General features: G+C 42.6%; 1 protein-coding gene across 1 annotated transcript in view; it reads left to right on the forward strand.

The window, feature by feature from the left end:
• The window catches only part of SUPV3L1 (Suv3 like RNA helicase), a 1,188,002-nt gene that overhangs the window by 243,133 nt on the left and 918,560 nt on the right, over positions 1-26,309 (forward strand). Inside the window, exons 7-8 of the mRNA XM_069240523.1 lie at positions 16,719-16,796; positions 22,899-22,990. Of these exons, the coding sequence (XP_069096624.1) occupies positions 16,719-16,796; positions 22,899-22,990 (170 nt within the window). The remainder of the gene's footprint in view (positions 1-16,718; positions 16,797-22,898; positions 22,991-26,309) is intronic.

Consider the following 26,309-nt stretch of genomic DNA (forward strand, 5'->3'; position numbering starts at 1 on the left):
TTTCCTCTGGTAGTGCACGGCACCCTAACCTGCAGAACGTGTAACACACAACCATCCAGGGCGTCGCAAACTGCAGCACCAAGCCCCCCGCCCCCCTTTCATACTGCAAAACTCATGTGTGCCAGCAACAACGTCGCTGTGGGAGCCATGTCCAGCAGGAGCCCCACTACGCTCAACCAGACACTTCGTGGGTGTGGTCTCAGTCTGATGCACTAAGGCCCTGGGTGCAGCATCAGCCACTGACCAGCAGCCCACTCCCCACCGGTCCAGTACTTATCACCCTGAGCCCAGTGTGCATCCCACTAGGTAAGCTGAACATGGCGGGCATTGCAGCCGCTATCTTGAATGAAGGACGCAGCTCTGCGGCTCTGACAGTATTATTGCTGAAAAGTGTCACTAGAGCCCCACATGCCCAGGAGGGCACCGCAGCACAGCCAGGGCGAGCTCCAAGTTAATTGAATATACAGGTTTTAAGTGTCTTCTTGTGAAGTCCTCAGAGACACTTTCTACTCCATTGCTGAGCAACTCCTGCCCTTAATCTAATGTATTTTAATCTCTCCTGATACTCCTTAACATCAAGATTTTTTTAAAATAAAAAATAAACGCTGAGATCAATGGGGTCGTTTTCTCATACTTTCCAGTCCCTACGCTTATGTTTCTGTTGTAACTGCCAGAGCTGCTGACTTTGGAGCGTCGGCTCAACATCCTGTGATTCTGGACAAATCACATAAACTCCCCAGAAAAAATTAATGTGTCATTATGTAACGTAAGTACTTTCGGGTCGCGTTCGCGCTATATAAAACCGCAAATATGAATATATATATATATATATGTTCGATGGCATGTGTAGCTGCAGATATACAGGCTGTGCATATCCCGCCATCTAGTGTTGGGCTCGGAGTGTTAGAAGTTGTTTTTCTTCGAAGAAGTCTTTTTGAGTCACGAGATCGAGGGACTCCTCCCCTTTCGGCTCCATTGCGCATGGGCGTCGACTCCATCTTAGATTGTTTTCTTTCCGCCATCGGGTTCGGACGTGTTCCTCTTCGCTCCGTGTTTCGGTTCGGAAAGTTAGTTAAATCTCGGAAAATTTGACGGTATTGTTTGCGTTCGGTATCGGGTTAGTTATAGCAGATCAAAACTGAATAAAAGAAGAGCTCTGGTAGCCCTTCGGGGCTTCTATCCCCCGGCGGGGCCTGGTCGGCCCGACCGCGTGCGTCTTCAAGGCTCATGGAACGGACCCCATTCCGCATCTGCCCCGAATGCCACAATAAGTATTCTTACACAGATCAGCATTTGGTCTGTAATTTGTGTTTGTCCCCCGAACACAAAGAGGATACTTGCGAGGCCTGTCTGCATTTCGGTCGAAGAAGACACTACGGGACCGTAGAGCTTGAAGGCTTCAAATGGCATCGACGCCGTCAGGACACCATGACGTCGAAGAAGAGGAGACTTTCTCCATTGCCGACTCAGACTCGGACGAGGCCGAAAGTGAGCAGCCGGCGAAAACCGTGAGTAAACCTGCCCCGACCAAAACTCACGCCAAAATCATGAAGACCCAGGGGACGTCACCGCCGGGAGGCCATGGCTTAAACCGTAAAATCGGTGACCAACCATCGGCACCGAAAAAAGGCACACACGTGTCGAAGTCATCCGACTCCGGTCGAGATACCGGCACAGAGTATACTCGACACCGAGATACTGGCTCCGACCAACATCGAGATACCGGCTCCGAGCAAACTCAGCACCCCGAAACCGAAAAAAGTGGCTTCGGAGCCGAAAAGGACTGTGGAAAAAGTTTTGGTGCCGAAAACAAGCTCTTATTCCGAAGAACAAGGCCTTTCATCACAACTACAAGGCCATACATTTGGACAAGAGTTAGAGATGGGGGAGCCGGACTATACGCAAAGAAGGCTCCATATTCAAAAAGACACAGGGAAAATTAGAACTCTTCCCCCCTATTAAAATGAAAAGGAAACTTGCTTTCCAAGACACAGATAAACAGCCAAAAGCAAAGGTGGCCAAAGAAAAAACTCCACCACGTTTTTCACCACCACCATCGCCACAACACTCACCGCAACTGCCACCAATTGAAACACCCCCAATGATGCAATCTCTGACTCACACAGGGATGAGCCACGATGACCCAGATGCATGGGATCTATACGATGCACCAGTATCTGACAATAGTCCTGAGTGCTACCCGGCAAGACCGTCACCACCAGAAGACAGTACTGCTTACATGCAGGTGGTGTGCAGAGCAGCAGCATTTCACAATGTAGCACTGCATGCTGAACCTATTGAGGATGACTTCTTATTTAATACTTTGTCATCAACACACAGCCAGTACCAGAGTCTGCCGATGTTACCAGTGATGTTAAAACACGCAAAACAAGTGTTTCAAGACCCCGTCAAATGCAGAGCCATTACACCTAGGGTAGAAAAAAAGTACAAGCCTCCCCCTACAGACCCTGTGTACATCACACAACAACTAACACCTGACTCAGTGTTAGTAGGCGCGGCACGCAAAAGGGCAAACTCACAGACTTCTGGGGATGCACCACCACCCAACAAAGAAAGTCGAAAGTTTGATGCAGCGGGGAAAAGGGTTGCAGCACAGGCAGCCAATTAATGGCGCATTGCCAATTCACAAGCTTTATTGGCAAGATATGACAGGGCTCATTGGGATGAAATGCAGCATTTTATTGAACATCTTCCCAAGGAGTTTCAAAAGCGTGCACAGCAAGTGGTGGAGGAGGGCCAAAGTATCTCCAACAACCAGATACGATCGGCAGTGGACGCAGCGGTCACTGTTCGGAGACACGCATGGCTCCGCACCTCTGGATTTAAGCCAGAGATCCAACAGGCTGTGCTTAATATGCGCAAGGAGGTCCCGGGAGGCGTGTCAAGGGCAGGAGCCCTTTAAATTTCTTATCGCGCTCCCGCCGTCGCGGGAAGCGCAAGGAGGTCCCGGGAGGCGTGTCAAGGGCAGGAGCCCTTTAAATTTCTTAGCGCGCTCCCGCCGTCGCGGGAAGCGCAAGGAGGTCCCGGGAGGCGTGTCAAGGGCAGGAGCCCTTTAAATTTCTTATCGCGCTCCCGCCGCGCGGGACGCGCCCGGGCCAAGGGCGGGCCCGTCCTTGCCCGTCCTTGCCCGTCCTTGCCAGGAAGAGGCAGGGCAGGGCCACCCCCCTGACATTCATCCAAAGTTGCATGGACATGCCAATCTACACGTATGGCTGCCTGAAGGTACTGTGTTGATACTTACTCCTAAATAGGTCCTTTTATAGAGGGCCTTTGGACCGTATTCTCCACCTATTGTTGCGACGCTCTTTCCATTACCCGATAAATATTGGAGTGGGGCCAGGCTGGGCCTCTGCCTTTTTATACTGGCAAGAGGTCTGCTTATATTTATAGTGGAAAACATATAGCTATCGTTCTTATATGTGAAGATAATTGTACTAAATAGGTCTATCCCTATCAGCCCTTCTCCTACTCTCCTTTATAATTACATATTGGGGACTGGTTCACAGAGCCAATGCACTATTTAGGCAGCTTAATCCATGGGAAAACGCAAGGCATCAGAACCCCCAAGGGGAAAGATGAATTCTGTAAAAAAACTTAGGAATGCGGGTGAGAACTGCACAATAGCTGAAATAGACGATCTTATCGAGGAGGTAGAGTCACTACTATGCAGTAGGACCACTATTCGGGAGGGTCCAGACAAAAAGATTACCTCCTATTACGCGAAGAAAATCAAACCAGTGGAAGATAAAGCGATAGAGATCGTTTCCCTGCAAGAGGGGGAGGCACCATCTGATGTCAGGACTGATAGCCCTAGGGTTGCTGCAACTAGACCCATACACCTATGCAGCATTGATAATGGTAGGAAGAAGGGCCATATCCAGGAGTGCGAAGTTAGGTGCTCCAATAAATATGCAGTCCTGGCAGAACTCGATAGTAGTAACATACAGAATGCACAAGAGGGGGAACCCGTGGATAAATTACACCCATTTATCCCAACTGTACAGCTAGATAGTGAAAGGACCACTCCTCTCAATTCAGAATCAGGGAACCCTCTAAAAAATAAAACAAGATCTATAGCAGACCTCTATGATCTAATCACCGGATTAATCCAGGAAGTTAGGGATTTGAAACTTGAAGTAAGAACCTTAACAGATATTGTGGAAAAGGAGGGGGGTAGGGGTACCTATAGAGGCCAATGCGAAAGGGAGTCCCCCCCCATATCACTCCATCTACAAGGTAGATCCACATATCCTCAAAATTTGATTACTAACCCTAACCTTACCCCAGCTACAGCTAAGATTGTACAACAACCACAGGGATGCACGATAGGGGTCAATGTGGAACATATTGGTTCACGCAATTCCCAGAGAAGAAATGATAGTAACTTATGCCAAGGAACAGGGAAACCACAAAGAGATCCCCGTTTGGTAAAAGGACCCCAAAAAGGAATTTTGGAACTTACTCTGAACTCCTGTCCCCAAGTATCTAATGATTATAACAAAAACACTATATGGAATCCATACTCTGAGGAGGATAGGTTTCCTACTAGGACCAATGTTGTTCATCTGTTAAATGTTCCAAAATTGCCCTTAAATAGCAGAGAAGATGAGGACTCCTTAAAAAACAAGCTTATACATTGGATTAGGGCCAAAAGACACTGTTTATCCATAATCCGATCAGATATTAGGGGGGCAGAAAGAATCCCTGGAGAGAGGGGGAAACTTGACGTTATTGCATTAACACTCAAGGATGGAAGATTAATCAGAGGTTTGATTGACATGGAACAGAGAACCCCCGCCCCTAATTCCAATGCTATGAGGTTTAGCTTGGATCCATTAATTACCAAACTTCGAGTACAAAGGCATAAACTTAATCACAATGAGGGACTGCAAAAGAGAAACTATGATTCAAACCTTGAGAGAGTAGATTGACTAATCCAGATAGATCAGGCACAAGTGGAACCCAATGGGGACCCAATAGTAGGGGAGCCCCATGAAGGGAATGATCTTCATGCTATAGGGGCAGGGAGCGCAGTGGAGCTTTTGTATGGTAGGAAAAATTTAACAACTTACCCGAGTGATACTTTCAATGCCACAAGCCTAAACGGAAGGGGTCCTATCACCATGATTTCATGGAATGTAGCTGACTTTAAAAATAAGCTTATAGACCCCGAATGGCAGGACTATATTGATCGACACCATGTCTGTCTCTTCCAGGAGACGTGGCTTAAAGATCCACCGTATAAAGTAGGATATAAAACCTACTTTATCAGTGCAACTTCAGCTGCCAGAGGGAGACCGTCTGGGGGGTTGGTTGTATGGGTGAAGATCTCATTAAATGTTGAGATACGCATGCAAGCCACTGAGTCAGAGGACATTTTATGGTTGATAATGGGAAAAAAAAATAAGATAATAACCCACTTGTCTAATGTATATATAAGACCTAGAAAGTCAAACGTGGAGTCTCCTGAAATAACTCTACTAGACGAGCTGCTCAAAAAAATTCCAGTAGGTGAGACAATTATGATAGGGGGTGACCTTAATTGTAATTATGAACCTATAACTGGATTCGAACATTTAGCAGAAGAGGAAGACCGAATGAGAACAATTCCTTACCTAACAATAGAAAAAACTGTCTCAGGCACAGTGGCCGCATTGCAAATCATGAGCCTTACATTAAACCATGGACTGAGGGCATGCAATGGCAGAGTGGGTGAAGTCGGCCTTAATCTGGTTACCTTCCAGAGAGGCAACTCAACTTCAAAAATAGATTACATTCTGCATAGTATAAACACATGGGAAAGACTAGCGACCTTTAAAATTGATAAAAGAAGGGATAGCGATCACTTCCCGCTAATAATTGAATTCAAGGCACACTTCTTAGATTTGGACTCGAAATATATAGAACATGATAAGGTGGAGTTACAACCCACCCTCAGTAACAACAGAAGGGTTGTAAAATGGGCAGTAATACTAGGCAATCAGGTCACTATGATAAATATTTACAACATATTTTCTGATCTCTTGGAGCCTTATGCAGAAAATAAACCTAGTGACATTCCTATTACGGCTATCCACCATTCATTGAGCACTATGTTAAGACCTGTCCTGACCAAACAGCTACAGAATAAGCACAAAAAGGAGAAGGCCCAAACCACCCCTAACAGTCCATGGTATACTATCAAATGTAGAGAGAGGAAAAGAGTACTGGTAGAGGCACTAAAGCAAAAAAATCAATTAGCCGTACAGCAGGCAAGGGCCAGTTATAAGAAAACGCTGGCTACTGCCCAACGCAACTGGGAGGACCAAAAATGGCAAGACCTGCTGGTAGCAGCAAAAAGCAATGATGCAAGGACCTTCTGGAAAATAGTTACCCATGGTAGCAAAGAGGGGATATTTACTACAGACCATCACATAGACCCTAAAACATGGGTTAACTACTTTACATATCTTTACTCTGACCCCCCCCCACCTTCGATTTCTATCCCTCAAGACATAAAACCCCAGTTACTTGGGGTATTTTACCCGAGTTACAGTTTAGTCTGGAGGAGACGGTGATTGCCATTGAAGCAATCAAGCCAGGAAAAGCCCCCGGTTTGGATAAGATCCCGGGGGATCTGTTCAAACATAGCATAGAAATCTGGGCACCTTATCTAAACCTACTAAGTAACGCTATAGCAAGGGGAGGCCTAATGCCCGAAACATGGACAGGGGCAGAAATAATCCCAATCCACAAAAAAGGATCCAGGGAAGACCCAGGGAACTATAGACCAATTAGCCTCATAGACGTCACACAAAAAATGTATGCTAGACAGATCCTGAATAGAATCAATACCTGGATAGAAGAGAACAGCATAATGTCTATATACCAAGCAGGCTTTAGACAACAGACCAGTACAGTTGACCAGGCCTTTAGGCTATTGACAATAATATGGAAATACACTAGACTAAAGAAAGGCCACCTGTATATCGCGTTTGTGGACCTGCCCGCAGCCTTTGATCTGGTGCCGAGAGACTCCTTATGGGCAGCATTAGGAAAACAGGGCATGCCAGGGAACCTCCTGGGCCAGCTGGAGAGGCTACATGAAAATACATTCGCAAAGGTCCAGTGGGGGCCAAAAGGAGAGTTGACAGACCCAATACCTATCAAGAGGGGGGTGAGACAGGGCTGTGTGCTCGCCCCAACACTTTTCTCATTATACATCAATGATCTGGTTCATTATCTGAAACAAAGTAACCACGACTCACCAAGATTGAATGATGATCCAGTCCCCGCCCTCCTTTTTGCAGATGACACCATCCTATTGTCTCAAACTCCAATGGGCCTGCAAACTCTACTAGATAAATTCAGTGAGTATTGCAGCTTGAAGGGGTTAGAAATAAATGCAAACAAGACTAAATACTTAACTGTTAACCCTCACAAAGCACTCAAGAGAAACATTTGGATTAGAGGGCAGGCACTGGAACGAGTTAAAAACTTCAACTACCTAGGGATACTGCTTGATGCCAAATTGTCATGGGTGCCGCACATCAACAAAGCTGCTGTCTCCTTAACTCATAGCTCCATGGCAATTAGTAAAAATTACAAATGTTCAAGGTCGAGCACTGTGTCACCAGTATTCGAGATCTATAGGTGCAAAGCACAGGCCGCTGCTCTGTATGGCGCAGAACTCTGGGGATTCACAAAACTAACTCCATTGGCCACTCAGGAAAATAATTTCATGAGGGGGGTATTGGGCCTCCCTCCATCCACTCCGCTGATTCCCTTAGCCTATGACACTAATATGAAACAAATAGGCAAATTGGCAGCCCTGAGGCCCCTGCTCTACTGGTGTAGACTTTGGACAACCCCTGAACTGATCCAATACAGGCAAGCATTAATTGAGATCATGGGCTTGGACAAGACTATTTCCCTCCCGTGGCTTTATTATATCAGGCAAAGCTTTTACAATTTAGGGCTGAAATTCTATTGGGATGAATCGCATATACTCACAACCCAATCAAAGATCCGACTAAAGCAAGTATTTTGGGACTTCATCTTTAATAGCCCTTTTCATAGCAAGGATTCAGGTAGACTAACCTTAAGTTTTCTGGATTTTAAACCACTACCGAGCGCTGAGGAATGGATCGATACTATTCAACCTAGACGAGCAAAAGTTTTTTTTATGAAGTATCGATATGGGATTCTCCAGGTCAAGGCTTTTACCTTTAAATGGGGCCTCCTGAATGGGAGTAATCATGAGGCGACCTGCGAGCTATGTAATATGGAGACACCAGAAACGACGGATCATGTCCTTTTAAATTGCATTGCCTACGATAAACTAAGGAAGAAATGGATCCGACCCATCTGCAGGAACGTTGGAATCAGGAACTACAATGAAGCTGCCAGATTCTTGAGATCCAGCTCGATACCATATGTTGTTTTTGGTCTAAGCCGGTTCTTAATAGCAATTTCATTCATCAGAGACAAGGCGGGCCTGAGGTTGTAGGCGCTTTAATTCAGGCAAAACTCCCAAAGTCAACCTATGGTCCTGAAATCGATAATTGGGAGTCACCCTCTGCAATTCAATGGCCTTGGGACCTACAATCGGCCAAGGATATATCTAGCCCAGGGGACATTGTCTATGCCCGGGAGGACTGTAGTTACTGGGAGGTTGATTAAGTTACCTAGAATGGTCATTGTCACTTATGAAACTTGTTCCTGGATTCTGATATTTATCTACTTTTATCCCAAAAAATCTCCTTTTAGTATTTTATGGGTCTTACAAATGAAATACTGTAATCGACTTTTATTTACTGTTTTTAAGACCAACATCAGATAACTTGTTTCTAGCAGACAAGTGAATATTAGCTGCTGCTAGAACAATGTGCCTTTTTGCATTACTCGATCGTATATGACCTCTAAGTAATATAGGCACGCAAGAAAGAAAGGAATCGTTGGGCCCTAGGGATTGTTAATCATCTCTTAAAAATTAGTCAAATAACCCCTCACGTGATGATGGTATCTATATTGCTAAGATTGTAGAGGCAACTTGAACCTACTGGAGGCAAATAATCATTCAAAAGCATATATCCTATTTTCATAATGGTCACTTTTTGAGCTAGTCCATAGTTAATGCTACTACTAGTGAGATAGCAATTTTAACTGTTTTTTGTATAAAGGTTTATATTTTAGGAGTATTTTATAAAATGTTATAATATTTATATGGTGATTTGCACGATGATGTGTACTGTATATTTTATAGTGTTTTAGTGATTAATTGTTGATTTTTAATAACATTTATACCCATAACTTGCCTATTTGTATTGTATGGCCCTGAGGGAGCTTTGGTCTCGATCTTTTTTTTAGTGTTTTTTTGTCTTTTTTCTCTTAAAAAGTGTCTTTGTTCCTTTTAGAAATGTAAGAATTTTGTCAGTATGCTTTTATGGTATTGTTTTACCGAAATAAAGCTGAATATACCTATAATATGCCTTTTAATGGACAACAGTTGTTTGGGCCGGAGGTGGATACAGCTATAGAGAAGCTAAAGAAGGACACTGACATGGCCAAAGCCATGGGCGCCCTCTACTCCCCACAGAGCAGAGGCACCTTTGGAAAGCCACACTTTAGAGGGGAGTTTCGAGCCCAAAGCACAGAACCCTCAACCTCACAAGCCAGACCCATATACCAGGGCCAGTATCAAAGAGGAGGCTTTCGGGGACAATATAGAGGTGGACAGTTCCCTAAAACCAGAGGGAAATTCCAAAGCCCAAAGGCCCCACAAACTAAACAGTGACTTCAATGTCTCAAATCCCCAGCACATAACACCAGTGGGGGGGGGGCTCACAGATTATTACAAAAATTGGGAAGAAATGCCTACAGACTCGTGGGTCCTAGCCATTATCCAACATGGTTATTGCATAGAATTCCTACAATTACCACCAAATGTGCCTCCAAGAACACACAACATGTCCAAACAGCACTTGGATCTATTACAACTAGAAGTCCAAGCGTTGTTACAAAAAGAGGCAATAGAACTCGTACCCAACCATCAGAAAGGAACAGGTGTTTATTCCCTGTATTTTCTAATACCCAAAAAGGACAAAACTCTGAGACCCATCTTAGATCTCAGAACACTAAATCTTTACATCAAATCAGATCACTTTCACATGGTAACACTTCAAGACTGACCCCCTTGCTCAAACAACAAGACTACATGTCAACATTAGATCTCAAGGATGCGTACTTCCATATACCCATACATCCTTCACACAGGAAATACTTGAGGTTTGTAATCCAAGGAGTACATTACCAAGTCAAAGTGTTACCATTCGGGATAACAACAGCACCAAGGGTATTTACAAAATGCCTTGCAGTAGTAGCGGCACATATCAGAAGACAGCACATACACGTATTCCCGTATCTAGACGATTGGTCAATAAAAACCAACACTCAAACAGGATCTAGTGTTGATAGACCGCCAAACACACACCTCGCTTCAATGGTGGAATCCTATAAATTTAAACCAAGGGCGGCCCTTCCAAGTCCCAGTGCCTCAATACGTGATCACAACAGATGCTTCCATGGTAGGGTGGGGAGCACACCTCAACCAACACAGCATCCAGGGACAATGGGACACTCAGCAAAAACAACTTCATATAAATCAACTAGAACTACTAGCAGTGTTTCTAGCATTAAAAGCATTTCAACCACTAATAGCCCACAAATACATTTTTGTCAAAATAGACAACATGACAACAATGTCACCTAAACAAACAGGGAGGCACACACTCAACACAGTTGTGTCTCTTAGCACAGAAGATTTGGCATTGGGCGATTCACAATCACATTCGCCTAATAGCGCAATACATACCAGGAATTCAAAACCAGTTAGCCGACAATCTCAGTTGAGATCACCAACAGATCCACAAATGGGATATTCATCCCCAGATACTACAAACCTACTTCCAAAACTGGGGGACACCGCAAATAGACCTATTCGCAACATGCCAAAACTTTACATCCAGGTACCCACAGCCTCACTCCAAAGGCAATGCGTCATGGATGAGTTGGTCAGGGATATTTGCTTACGCTTTTCCCCCTCTCCCACTCCTTCCGTATCTAGTAAACAAATTGAGTCAAAACAAACTCAAACTAATACTAATAGCACCAACTTGGGCACAACAACCTTGGTACACAACACTACTAGACCTGTCAGTAGTACCTCATATCATACTACCAAACAGACCAGATCTGTTAACTCAACACAAACAACAGATCAGACACTCGAATCCAGCATCGCTCAATCTAGCAATCTGGCTCCTGAAGTCTTAGAATTCAGACATCTAGACCTTACACAAGAATGTATGGAGGTCATGAAACAGGCTAGAAAAACCTACTACAGGACATTGCTACGCAAATAAATGGAAACGATTTGTTTATTACTGTCATAATAATAAAATTCAACCATTACACGCGTCTGCAAAAAACATTGTAAGCTACTTACTACACTTACAAAAGTCTGTTAGCTTTTTCATCCATTAAAATACATCTCACAGCAATTTCGGCCTATCTGCAAATTACCCATTCAACTTCCCTATTTAGAATACCAGTCATAAAAGCATTTATGGAGGGTCTAAAAAGAATAATTCCACCAAGAACACCACCAGTTCCTTCGTGGAACCTCAATATTGTATTAACACGACTCATGGGTCCACCATTTGAACCCATGCACTCTTGTGAGATTCAATACTTAACCTGGAATTTAGCCTTCCTAATAGCTATCGCATCTCTCAGAAGAGTAAGTGAAATACAAGCCTTTACCATACAAGAACCCTTTATACAAATACACAAACATAAAGTGGTTCTACGCACAAATCCCAAATTTTTGCCAAATGTTATATCACCATTCCACTTAAATCCAACGGTGGAACTCCCAGTGTTCTTTCCAGAACCAGACTCTGTAGCTGAAAGAGTATTACATACATTAGACATAAAAAGAGCACTAATGTATTACATTGATAGAACTAAACAAATTCGTAAAACAAACAATTGTTTTTAGCTTTCCAAAAACCTCATGCAGTAAATCCAATATCCAAATAAGGCATTGCCAGATGGATAGTTAAATGTATTCAAACCTGTTATGTTAAAGCAAAGACAACTGCATATTACACCAAAGGCACACTCCACTAGGAAGAAAGGTGCCACCATGGCCTTTCTAGGAAATATACCAATGACAGAAATCTGTAAAGCAGCCACATGGTCTACGCCTCATACATTTACTAAACATTACTGTGTGGATGTGTTAACAACACAACAAGCCACAGTAGGACAGGCAGTATTACGAACATTATTTCAAACAACTTCAACTCCTACAGGCTAAACCACCCCTTTTGGGGACATAACTGCTTACTAGTCTATGCACAGCATGTGTATCTGCAGCTACACATGCAATCGAACGGAAAATGTCACTTACCCAGTGTACATCTGTTCGTGGCATGAGATGCTGCAGATTCACATGGGCCCTCCCACCTCCCCGGGAGCCTGTAGCCGTTATAAGTTGATAAAAATAAACTTGTACATTTGTAAACTTGTAAATATAACACTTTTAATCACAATATGTACATACATACTTACTCCATTGCATGGGCACTATTACTATATACACAACTCCTACCTCACCCTCTGCGGGTAAAAACAATCTAAGATGGAGTCGACGCCCATGCGCAATGGAGCCGAAAGGGGAGGAGTCCCTCGGTCTCGTGACTCGAAAAGACTTCTTCGAAGAAAAACAACTTGTAACACTCCGAGCCCAACACTAGATGGCGGGATATGCACAGCATGTGAATCTGCAGCGTCTCATGCTACGAACAGATGTACACTGGATAAGTGACATTTTCCATATATATATATATATATATATATGTGTGTGTGTTCACTAAAAATAGTGCAGATTTCTTTATTAAACCATCCTCACCTTACCCAACGACGCGGGGCACGGACAAGCCTTGAAATACAAAAGGAAGCTGTTGCCCATTGGAAACGAGTAGTTACCAGCTCACTTGCTCTTTTGTAGTCTGCATAATGTCGTGGACAAAGGACAAGTGGATCAGCTGGCATTCGATCACACTTCCTGTTCGCATTTGAGAACTAGGGGCATGAGCGGTTGTCAGCTGAACCACTCCTACGTGGCCTTAACATTGGTTGATCTTTTTTTTATTTTTTATTATTGTTTACTAATGTTACACGAGGTTAGACTTATGTACTGCTTTGGCTTGGTGAGTAATAGATGTAGGTCAAATATCACTTCATATGTTAAACCATCTCTACCTCTAAATAGCGTTCACCATGGATCCTCTGTTAAGGAATGTATACTAAGTTAGAAAGCTGTTAGCAGTGTTGAACTTTGAGCCAACCCTCATTTTATATCTGATGTCAGCTGGAACTGAACAACATGTATAGAGGGATCAATGAGATGATAAAATGTTCTAATTAAAGTGTGTGCATGTTATGGTTGGTGGTGTGTTTACTTTGTTTCCGAATACATCTTAGAAACTGTAATGTGTATAGTGATTTCATATTGCTGACAGCAATAAAGACGATGATTATGGTGTTTAATCATAATTATATTAAGGTTTCAGAAGAAAATGAGCTGCAACTAGTAGGTTTCCATCTTTATTAAAGTGATATATTATAAAAACATTTAAATGTATCTAGAGTTTTAGCGCTACAATTTTCTATATACAAAAAATACAATGAAACAATACACTGACCTCAAAACATTGAAACGTGTCCATCGGCGGCTATATAACTTTATTTTTTTTCAGGAAATCATCTCCTGTTTTTACTTATTTTGTTATTAATAGAGTCAGGTGCTGGCCTTGTTGTCATGGCTGACAGCATGGAGACTATAACCATGAGGTCTAATTTCTGCATTTTCTCATTTTTAAAAATGAATGCAGACGTTGACATTTTAACAACAAGTTTTTATATATAAAAATGAAAACATAAGCCTTATTTGTATTAGGATGTTAACATTTTGTCAAACCTTCCATTGTCCCCGCTGGGGCAGGTCTATCTCCTGCCTGTTAACGTGACCTGCATCCCTTCTCTGACTAATGGAAACTGCATGTGAAAATAGTATCCTGACTTTCTTTCGACCCAGCACAAAGAAGATACTGCGTACATATTAAGACCCAGGCCCAAAATATTCAATGAGACCCAGAGCCTGGCTCTGACGTCAGTAGGGATGCCTACTCTCTAGTGGGCCCAGGATTACTGCCTGCTTTAGGTAGTGCTCCCAGCATACTGTTTTCAATCCATAGTATTGGAAAGGCTTTTTTGCCTGTTAAAGGTGAGAGCACAATACCTACTGGCCTGCTCATTTACAGCTCTGCTTGTGGTTCTTGCCCAGACACTGTGCCGATCTCTGCCTGCATGTATGCTGAGTGCATCTGCATGGATAGTAAATGATAGCAGATAATACTTGCTAGCACTTGTGTGAATGCTGAAGCCAGTAGGAGCCTCATTGGATTGCCCTTGGTTTGACATGAATCAAAATATTTAGATTTTCTCTGTGATAATCCTCTTAGCATCAATAGAAAACCCTTCCTTCAGTGTTGCACATTATTTATGTATAGTGTTTAGCTTGGCGGGATATGTGGTTATTGTGTTTCTCTGACTCTCTACTCCCCGCGACATCTTCAACTGTTCACTACCCTGAGAGTCCAGTGTGGTAGGGGTATACTTGCCCCACGTAGCAGTCTACGGCAGTTGTTCCCAACCTTTTGACTCCCGAGGGCCCCCACTGAATCACTGTTGAAAGCCGGGGACCCCCAAGCAATTTGTACAATTTAAATTTCAAGAATTAAAACCGTAATTTGCAAAAAATACACAAAAAGAACCCACCAAAAAAATACTTAAATTACTAAAGATATAATTATTTTATTTTGAAAATATGCACAAAAATCAAAAGATTTTAATGGGAAGGTCGATACTGCATCTCGATGACTAACTTTTCAATGTTTGGTTTTATGTAGGGAAGCAGAATCCTCTGGTCAGATTCTACATTTCCCAAGCCATTTGTTTCTATTTTTAGGTACATAAGATCTGAGAAGCTTTTTCACATATATATGTGGTGGGGAAAGGAAGTAAAACCATAAGGGCCTCTCTTCTCTACATAACCTCTCTGTCACTTGTAATTCATTTGTTTAATAGCACCTCTCATACCACTGTAGGGTGTCGGAGCGCTCTACAGTGGACTACAAAGTGTAGTATTCACATGTCATCTATACTGGTAGGCATTTTGTAAGCGTGCTTAGTTTGGAGATGTGCTAACTCGGGATTCAGAACATAACACTGTGGTTAGCGTTGACTTTAATGATAAGAATGTATGCCTATGCAAGCAAACATTTTTTAACACAAATTGTTAATTTCTGCCAAGCGGTTTGCATGCAGCTCTTTGACCGCAGTTCATAGCTCTCTGTGCTACATTACAATTGTAATTTATGAAATGCACAGTGACAAAATAATCTGTCACAAAAGCAGTAACCCACTGTGCTGTGCACATAAAATATTATTCTTTGCATAATGTACGTTCTTTGCAGCAGGCATGTTAACCCTCTGCGCTACCTTAGATGAGTCAGAACTATCCCTAGTCAAACCTCCCATCTCTCTCCTGCAGGAACATTAATCATATGAGTTCTCTTGACCTTTTTATTTTTTGCGTGAAAGTTGGTGGATGAATTTGAAGTGCTTTTTAAACTGCTGCATAAATAAAGTAATGAATAGAAAAACACGCTCGTGTTTCTGGGAGGCCCCAGATGGAGAGGTGTCTTCCTGCCAGCTCAGGCCTGCGGACCCCCCGAGAATGTGTCATGGACCCCTCGGGGTCCGCGGACCACAGGTTGGGAACCACTGGTCTACAGTATGCCCCTGCCTGCCTTGTAGCCTCAAAGCCTAACAACCCTTCTTTAGTGTATGACAAATTTTATTTATTTATTTAGCCCTGTGATCACTATACATTGCTTCATATTTTATTTTAGAGTGGTTTTGCTGTCGCCCTAACCCTATGCAAAACATTCGTTTTTATCAAGAATAAATTGCACCATTTACTGCAATTGTTTGAGAATCACTCACTTGGTAAGAAAAGATTGTAATTATTTTTTCCAAATTTTGTTAAAAGGTATATAGAAATACGCACGTGCTCTACTTGCAGTCATCTGCTTCCACGGTTTGTATTTTTTATATCTCAAAATAATTTGAAGGGTAAATGCTTATGTGTGCTTGACAACTTAGTACTGGTGGAAATTTCTGAGCATTTCCTGTCATCTTATTAACAAACCTCTCTGATAACACTATTTAGCAATACTCTTTGCAGCCTATGCCTCTTCCCAGTTGCCAAATTTAGCAGACACCACCTCGTCCAACAGACTCATAGATCCATTCCTTGTATCTATTTCATGGAGGTTTGGAGTAGAAGTTTAATACTGTTTGCTGCCAGTTGTTCTGGATTGGGAACATTTGCAACATTTTTCATAGATCCCCTAGAGGTTTGTATGCTTTTACTGGCCAGAATGCTTTGTAAGTACTCCATATTTAACATTGCCATGTGCAGTGCAATAGTTTTGAGTTTGCATTGGACGTTTGCAAAATGCCTTTTAATTTTCTCACAGTGAGCTTTTCTTGCAAAATACAATATTCTTATTTTTTGCTTTAAGATGAAGTTGCAGTGATTGATGAAATTCAGATGATTAAAGATACTGCAAGAGGATGGGCGTGGACAAGAGCCCTTTTAGGTATGTATTATATATGATTTTTAGTTAATCACATCTGTGGTTTAGAGTGTTGATTTGGGATAACTGTAAAGCAGTATAGTGTTTATGGTCCCTTTTGTTAGTCCTACGAAAACGGTGAAGTTCTTTATAGAAACAAATTATTAATCAAGTTTGTGTGCAAACATTCCACGAACAGTTCATAAGCAATGTGCATACTCCAGGCTCACATGTAAGAAGGATGTGAAATGTATACCCAAGTTTCTGATGGATACTTTGAACTGTAGATTCTGCACATTTAGAATATCTCCCAGGCGTCAGACTGGATACGGTGAATTTTTCAGCTGTGCTGCTGTGTGCTGGTAATGTTGTGTTGTGTGGCTCTACTATGGCTCTGTATCACCCCAGAAGCAGCATATCAGTTCCACCACATGCACTGTCAGTAACTAACTAATCCCCCCATCTTTTATTTTATTTTATATATTTCCAAATTATTTTTCTATCTGTTTTCTAACTGGGTGCTAGGGAATGTGTCTCCTCCTAATACTACAGACTTTAAGTCATGCCTATGCTTCTGCAAGTAGATGTCGGTTAGTGACCCCGGAAAGTGTGTCTTTGGCACCTTGAAGAAATCCCAGGAGGTGAAGCTGTAGCTCTCCGAGCATAAGAAGAAATTACAGATGACTCACAAATGTAGCAGGCAAGGTCCTGAGGCTGTTACCGCAACCACTTCTCTTTTAGCTCAAATCTTAAAAGTCGAAGTCAGTTTCCAAACACACGAAAATGAAGCGTGACTCAACCCCATTCCACTACCCTGGTTCCAATGATATGGTGGGAAGGCATCAAGAATTAAGGTGCACTCCATTGAGACTACCGGTTTCAGCACTGATAATTCAGCTAATCCTGATGTGTTCATAGTTTCTTGGGCCATTGCTGACCCTGCGGCACATCGAGAACTTAAATGTAGCAATGCTGCAAATCTTTACTGTGGTTCCAGCTCCCTTTGGTGCACCTTGGTATTCCACGAACTGCAGCGGCCTCCACACAGGTTAGTGCGGATGGGTTCTTCCCCAACACCATCTACTCTCTGTGTACCCGTTACTGGACCAGTACTGACTCTGGTACAAGCTTCAACATCGGCCCCATGACCAGTGCTAGTTTCTGCTGTACTGCCGGGCTATGAATTAGCCAAAGCACAGCCAGTTGTCATGCTATCTGATTCATTAACCCAGGACCTCTACTATAAAGCAACAATCAGCAGAGGTTTTGTTCTCTTTTTGGCTCTGACTTGGCATGTGTACCAAATCAGGGAGCAGTTTCGAATCCTGATGATGACTGTGGGAGTTGGGGGGTTGGTTTGCTTCTACATCATTAAATTGGTGATGACACATACTTTGACTTAAAACCAAATGCCAGTGTGCTGGCTTGACTTCTCCCCTAAAATAGAGCTTGACTCTCCACATGGGCCACCAGTGGAGGAGAGTGTCTCATTGGAGGTCATGGTTTGGAGGGCAACTGAGGTGCTAGAATTGCATTTGTCCTCCACTGAGACGAAGACAAATGTTCTAAAGGAGATTTTACTACATGAGTCAGTGATATCGAAGCCCTTGCTTGCTTGCAGTGACACCCTCATGAATACCTTGATGGCTACATGGTCAAAACCATGTTGTTATCCTATTGTTATCCACCTGTTAGTCACTAAGTGGCGCTGACCTCCACCCAGTGATCCAGATTTCCACAACAAGCACTGTTATAAACACTCTGTTTTCCCCTCGAGGGACCTTTCACTTTGAGATAAAATGTGTGTTAGTCAATTAATCAAGAAATTAAGAACTATGTTTTCATCTTCACGTGTTTTGTTCTTTAATTGCATCATGCAAACATGACAATTCAGCTGATGCCAACACATAAATGTTATTCAATCATTTATGCAGACACATATCATTATTATCAATTATAAACAAGCAGAGCTTGTTGAAGTTGAGTAATTGTGTGTTACTTTTTGTTTTGAGTCAAAGATCACTGTGTAATAATTTGAAATAGCTGAAAGGACATTGTGCTACTTTTTGATCGTTTATTCTAGCAATTGGTAAGAGCCCTCTGTTCTAATATTATAAAAGTGAGCATGAAAGGCTGGAAGTTAGAGAGGAGATCTTTGTGTCAGCACTTTCAGAACAGGATGGACACGGCTTGAGCACCCACATTAATCGAAGATTGCTGTGGAGCAGCAAGTAGCATGCATTGACTGCCTTGGAGGCTTTGTTGGTTTTTCGATGCACACAGCTGCTCTGTGACCAGGATTGCTGTTCAGACAGAATAATAGACCTGTTATGAATTACATTTGTGAGTGTGCAGCACCTTTGAAATTCAAGATAGGCTAATTAAATACCAATCGGAGTACTGCCTAGAAGTAAAAAGCATGAGTGTTAATGCTCGAAATACAGTAAATATTTCTTGTTGTTCACAATATTCATTCATTTTTTTCATTGCTTTATTGTTTTTATTCTGTGTGTTTACAATTCATATCACATGCACTAGATTCTGCTTCTAAAATAAAACATTTTAAAATGCATTTTCTGTTTCCTACTGCTCCTTGAGTGATCCATTTATGAAGAAGAATTTGAGTCCCTGTCTTGTGTGATGGGGCTGGTTGTTACCAGAAACACTTATTGCACAAACATTACTCAGCTGGTTGTGTATTGGTTGCAGTCCAACTGGTTTTCTGATTCTCTGAGGCCTTAGTACCAGTGGGTCCGAATACAAAAAACAGTTTTTTCTAGAAAAGGCTCTAGAAAAAGTATTGGCACTGTATCCGGAAAGTCTCATTGTGACTCCTTAGACCAGCTCTTTTCTTCCCAATCTCCCAGATACAGAATCCAAACTGATGTTTTTGCCAGTAGAAATTTCTTCTGCAAGCGTGGCACTAGTGTACATAAAAGCGGTATGTCTGTTTAGACGACTACATGCATGCTTTATAGGGCATGGGCAGCAAGACTTTCTGGCTATCATGGAAGAATTTAGGGCCTCTCTGGTCTGGACAATCGTTAATGGAGCAGATGTAGCAAAATCTATTATCAATGCAGGCCTGGATACAACAGACTGGATTGGCACCATGAGAGCAACAAGATTTCCCAGCAACATACAGGCATCGTTATTGGACATGCTGTTCAGTGGGTCCAGACTCTTTGGTGAGAAGCCAGACTGCAAAGTGGAAAGGTTTGAAGGCAGCTTGGCCACATGTATTGCTTATGGCTGTTGACTACTGCAAAACAATGTTCCCATCATTTCTGCAAATGTAAGAGCAATTGCAGGGGACTAGGGCTATTGCAGGGGGCTGTTGCAACAAAGATGCAGTAAACTGTTCAGTCAATTTGGGGCTGTGGAGGTGGCACCAGCAGACATCCTCATCTGCTGAAACAGTTACCAAGCCTCTTTAGTTTGCCCTCTGACAGATAGGTCTGACACATTGTTTGCAGGGGTTATGCCCTGCCTTTTGCCCCCCCACCCCCTAACCCCCCCCTTATATTCCTCCTGCAGCAGAGTGAGTTTCAGAGGATCTTGCTGCAGGCAGCACATCTTTTGCTTTCAAAGGGTGCCAATGAATGGGTACCAGACCTACATAGAGGCTAGGGCTTTCTTGTCCTGAAAAAGGACAGAGGCCCCAGCCCTATACTTGAACTTCAGCCATTAAATGCCTATGACAAAACACATTAAAAATCCTCACATTGGCTCAGATTCGCCATTCTCTTGCCTGGGGTTGGTGAAGATGCAAGACCTTTAGTATTTCTTCTCCACTGGGAAGATGTAGCCTGGGGAGCCTTGTGAGTACAGGGATGACTCTAAAATTGCACCCTTCTCCTCCATGCATAGATCTCCCTTTCTAGTAGGATCCTCTAGGGTTCTGAAAAAGTCAGTGGTCAGAGTCACACCTCCTCTGTTGAGGTACCATAAAACCCCCAAACCATTTGTAGGATCTATGTGGGGGCACTCCAGAGTCAAGGTAGGGCACTGTTTGCCAACCCGACTCTTACTTTGGAAGGAAAGATTGTGCTTACCTATGCCAGGTTTAATGGTACCTCTGCAGGGGCCTCAGCCTCACTCACTCCTCTGAGGATAAGAACGAGTTGAACCATTTCTGGTTGCTCCACTGTGTGAACTTCTTAAAGATTTGATCTTTTTGGGAGCCGTCAGCGAAGTTGTGGCAGAGTGCTCCTGCCTTTACTGGCTTTTGAGAAAACCTTCGACGAAAACCTTGTTCACAGATGTGAACATTTTAACAAATTTCCCTAGTTCCCTTAGGAATGGTTCCCCCAACAATCCTCCTTTGCCACTGGTCCTGCTTTGGATGATTCAAGGTCATGAAATCTGGGGTCCAGCATAATGAGTAATGTTTTCCATTCTGTATGCATGGTGCAGTTGCCATAACCCAGGAGACACATTCACACTCATGGACAACTTGAATCTGTTAGCCTTCTGCATGGGTGGTAAAAGGTGCTTAGAGCATTATTTTGCAGTAATTCTTCTCTGAGCCTCTCACAGGCAAGTTAATGGATCTCCTTTCCTCAAGCCCATGGTTGTCCGGAGAGCAGGCTGGGGGCCCCTGGGGCATCACAGTTTTAGGGACCCGCCACATTATCTTCCTTCAAATAAAGAGGTTATGAATGACATGCTGCTACCATCAAAGTCTTTCTTCCAAGGGAAATGAGAGCATCCTCTTTACCTCTGCATTGTCCAGTCATGGGTTACTGAAGCTTTCCCCTACACACCCATATGGAAGAAAGGTCTTAACATCTTCCAAAACGAACAACTCTGTGTTGTGCCCTGGGGCTTGGTGCCGCAGAAATCATGGTCAGGCAGAGCCTTTAGTTAGAGTGACTCTGGAGTGTATTATTGGAATATCTTGCTCTTTAAATTTCTGGGTTCCTGCCTGTGCTGATTCCTGAAGGAGAGCGATAATTTAGGCCCTGGTAGACATTGATCTTTCAGTACAGTCATGCTGTGGACAGTGGTAGGTCTCACTCGCTGTTCCACAGCCTGACCAAGCTGGTTGGAGTGGTTCATGACATTAGCATGGAGGAGAAAAAATGATGTGACCGCTTTGATGTGATAAACATGACAAGGAGGAGAGCCCAAAAAGAAAGAAAAGGCTACACCCACTACTCGACCAGTGAGCCTCCTTGCCGCTTGGCTTGTGCACCACTGCCTAGATGTCATTGCCTTCTATGGCCTCGTGTCACCTGTGTCTCGAGTGACGTAGAACTACCCTGCTAGGTGAGTCGGGGGAGGGCAAGTGTCAGCATGTCCCCTTTGGGGGGGGAACAGATCTTCTTGCTCAGAGAAAAAATACTCCATTATAAGCAGCCTCAATCACACAAGAGCATGGGTACCATCACAAACCTTTTTCATATCAGTGCCTCTTCCCAAAGTATTATCCACAGCATAAGTGAAACTTTAAAAATCAAGCACAGCAACCCTAATAAGAGATAAAAAAGGGGTACTCCGTGAGCTGCTGAACAGAAAAGAAAGAGGATGTGGAAGTCATAGGGTTTTATTAAATGAGTTTATGGGCTCTGACTTGTTGTATTGTTATGATTTGATTTTTGGGTGTCTGGGAAATGTGATTTTGTTGTGTTTCTTCTGAAGCCTGTTATGGCTGCTGAGTAGAATAGAAGAGAAAGAAGGCTCATAAGCCTTGCCTCAGGTCCTGACATAGAATTCTGTAATTCAGAACTCAGATGACAAGTAAGAAACTTGTCTATAGCAATGCTTAAGTCCCTATTGTGTATCTCCACATCCACAAGTAGATGTTAATAAGGTTTGGCCTTCTTCAGGCCAGTAATGGCCCAGTGAATATTCCTTGCCAACCTGACAAACTCACTGGTAAGAGCTTGTGTGACGGGCATTTCACTTTATTCTGACCAAGGTAACGTGTGTTATCTTGTCAAATTAGACCAAAATTCATCTAGATGAATATAAAGAATATGACACATTTAGACGTGTCTTCATTGAGTCATGACAAGTTAGTACATTTTGATGGTTTCTGCTTAATGGAAAGCCTACTCACCGAGATTGCTATCTAAAGAAAATATATATTTTTTATTTAATTAGTCACTGTTTTGATTTCAGGTCTGTTAGCAGAAGAAATTCACGTATGTGGAGAAGCAGCTGCTATAAATTTGGTGACCAAACTCATGCTCACAACAGGAGAGGAAGTTGAGGTACCTGATTGTAAACTTTGTTATAATGTCAGACAAATTGTGATGTTATACTGGATGGCAAGATAGGAAGGTTTTATGAAAACAATGTAACAAGGTTAATGAACAGCGTGTTACTTTTATAATACTCTTGAGTTAATACCACCTACTATAGTGGAAGGAGAATCTCTGACTTTGCTTTTCTCCTTTCTCAAAATCTGTCGACATTCAAACCTCTTAAGGCTTAACAGTAAAGATAAAAGATGTTCCATTTTCAGTATGTTATATATGTTTCTTTTACTGGTGACTTCTTCAACCAGGCATATTATTCCTTGGTATAAGTATTTTTCAGTTTTTCGGCGCTACCAATTCGTAGCTTTTATCAAATAGTTTTTAAGGGCGAGCGCAAATCGCTCCGTCCCATGTTGTGATCTCTTTGGGCTTCAAACCACGCACATGTCACGTCAGTTTCTTTCATTGGTTCGTGAGCTTGCCTTTTAAAATCAGCTTGCTTTCATTAGTGAAAGGCATGCATAAGTCATGCCTATTCCGGTGTTTAGCCCTCCTCGAGCACAGCAACCAAGTACTGAAAACATACGAGTCTCCACGTTTTCCATCCTGTTTCCGGACTACGTTTTCTCTTTTTTCGCAGCGCGATCTCGCTGGGCAGAAGTCGATCGCTTTGCATGACATCGACCCTGTTACATAGTTAATTGCACTTTTGCTGGTTACGTATATAATTGCACTTTTGCCGGTTACATGGATAATTGCACTTTTGACGATAGATTTCACTACGAATGAACTTTTATTTCCCTTTTTGTGTCTGCTTTGCACTGATGGTGGCCGTCAGCTCGCTTATGTGAAACTTTTACTTTTCAGTTTATATGGCAAGAAAAGTCCAGTTAGTTATGTGAAATTGTTTTATTTTAATTTTCAATTTATGTGGCAAGAAAAGTCCGCTTAGGAGTTTACAATGCTAATTGCTCTAACTCAAGCAAACGCGAGACCCGTTGCATTGCAAATGCTTGTTTGACATTGTTGTTTGTCTTTATAGATGTAATTCCACCTGCTTCTTTAAAAACACTATTTTTTAAATGAGGCATTTCCCAGCTTTGAGCTAATTCCTATCCTGTGAGATACTATACAAACCTCTGTTTTCCTTTGTCCTTTCTCACACAAGATTGTATGCAAGTGTGTGAGTATGTGTGATTTGCGGGGTATCCACTGAAACCACACCCCCGTGAATTCATCCCCAATGTCTAGTTTTCAGAAAGGCCTTGGGTTAATACGCGTGCTGTAGGACAATAGACCAACTCACACAAGTGGTCAAGGTTTTTATCGAGAGAAGTGTGGAAACACAAGGTGACTTTTGTCAATCCCTGGAAGTTTCTAGAACTTTCTATCACAGAAATGTGAGAAAATTCTATAATTATAGCCATTATTAGAGGTTTGAAGGGCATTCTGGTAAGAAAATGATTGTGTAAGGAACTGGGTTATTACTTTTTTGGGGGGAGGGGGTAAGTACCCACCTCAAGTAAAGATCATAATCCTTGTCAGGGTGAACTACTAATTAAAGACATTAAAAAGACCTGAGCTCAACCCCCTGGTAGCTGTGGCTCAGGGAAGACCGGCCTAACTTGGAGCTAATGTGTAAAATATTTATGCAGTAATGCATGTTTTGAACACTTCTGTCCAAACTGAAATTTCCAATTCCTGGAAATCAGCGGTTATCGTTCTGGTTTTTAAGAAGGGATGTAGGCAGGACCCAGGATGCGCCCACCCAATTTCATTACTTGACTCAACTGTTAAGAGTGTGGGGCGTATTATTTTAAGCCGCATTGAGGACTGGGTTTAAGCCAACAGTGTCCTCTGTCCAGCCCAGTATGGGTTCAGAGTGGGTAGGGGAACAATGGAGCAGTGTTTGAACCTAAATCTACTGGTGGGCAAATATGTAGTGGCAAAGAAGGGAGCGATTCACCTTGCCTTTATGGACTTGAGTTGTGCATTTGACAGGTTTAATCGCTCCAAGCTCTGGAGTATTCTAGAGAGCTTGCAGTTGCCACAACTATTCGTCAATTTCCTTAGAGCCCTACACATCGGCGTTAACACTTCAGTCAGATGTGGCACTGAAGATTGTTGTGTAGCCATTTTAGTTATAGCTCCATGCACGTTATTTTAACACACTAGGCCGCTGTGCACTTTAATCTAGATACATTTTATCCAGCTTTGTCTTATTATTGTTACAATAACCATTTTTATAGTCTTGTTTTATTTTCTGTTTATGTAACTGTTTTTGCCTAGGCCAGCACTCTGTTCTCAAACAAGACATTCTTGATCACTCTGCGCTTCTTCCAAGGCTACAGCGCGGTACATTGTTGGTGAACGTGGTAGAAGTTTTGTCTTCAACATTCGTAGAAAACACACATCCTTACATAGGGACATTTTCTCAGAACATCAGCTGTGTTATTTTAAAAAAACTTCCTTGTCCCTTACGCGTTAGAGGGAGATTCCAGCCAGGGAACCACGACTGTATGCTGATTGCTGAATGCTTCGCTACAGATTCTAAAGCAGACCGCAGGCCTTTGCTCAGGTACGGGGGTTGATATCTTCCCAGGGGAACCTAAAGGGCAGACTTAGAGCTTAACATGCTGTGCTCTATCATAGCCTAGGTAGTAGACAATTTATTCGGTATTAAAATATTCAACCATAAAAACAAATAACAATACAGTACACAAAACCAATTAGCAATAAATCAATATATAAAAATGTCAATCCTAGATTCATAAAAAAAAAAAAAAAAACATCAGTATTGAGAATTATAAAACCATTCTTAAAAATGCTCTAAATGACTGCGCCATGTGATGGCTCCCTTCAGAAAAGATCCCAGCCCCCGCCACACCAATACATCAGAAGCCATTCGCAGCCACAAAAAGGCAGGGCGATATTGCACAAAACCCTTGGGCCGCAGCAGGGGGAATAAAAAACGACACCTAAAAGGTGCATAAAAGACACAAAATATTGAAAAATGAGTCAGTCTCCAAAGACACCCCGTCACAGGGACAAGGTCTAATGGATTTTTCACCAAACTGGCCTAGCGAGAAGCATAAATTACTTCTAATAACCCCAAGGTGAAATCGTGTAATAAGAGACCTTTCCCTCACATCACTTAGCTCTAAAAGATAGGACTCAGGGCCCGCCCCATCTTAAGCATGATAAAATCCCTAACAGATTTTTCCTTAAAACCTCCTCCTCTCTTATGACCCCCAGGATTCTCAGAAAATGTTCCTTTACCTAGTTTTTATCTCGGCTGGTCAGACCCTCGGGAGTCTCAAACATGTCAGGC

Source organism: Pleurodeles waltl, chromosome 6, assembly GCF_031143425.1.
Source record: "Pleurodeles waltl isolate 20211129_DDA chromosome 6, aPleWal1.hap1.20221129, whole genome shotgun sequence".
NCBI classification, from domain to species: domain Eukaryota; kingdom Metazoa; phylum Chordata; class Amphibia; order Caudata; family Salamandridae; genus Pleurodeles; species Pleurodeles waltl.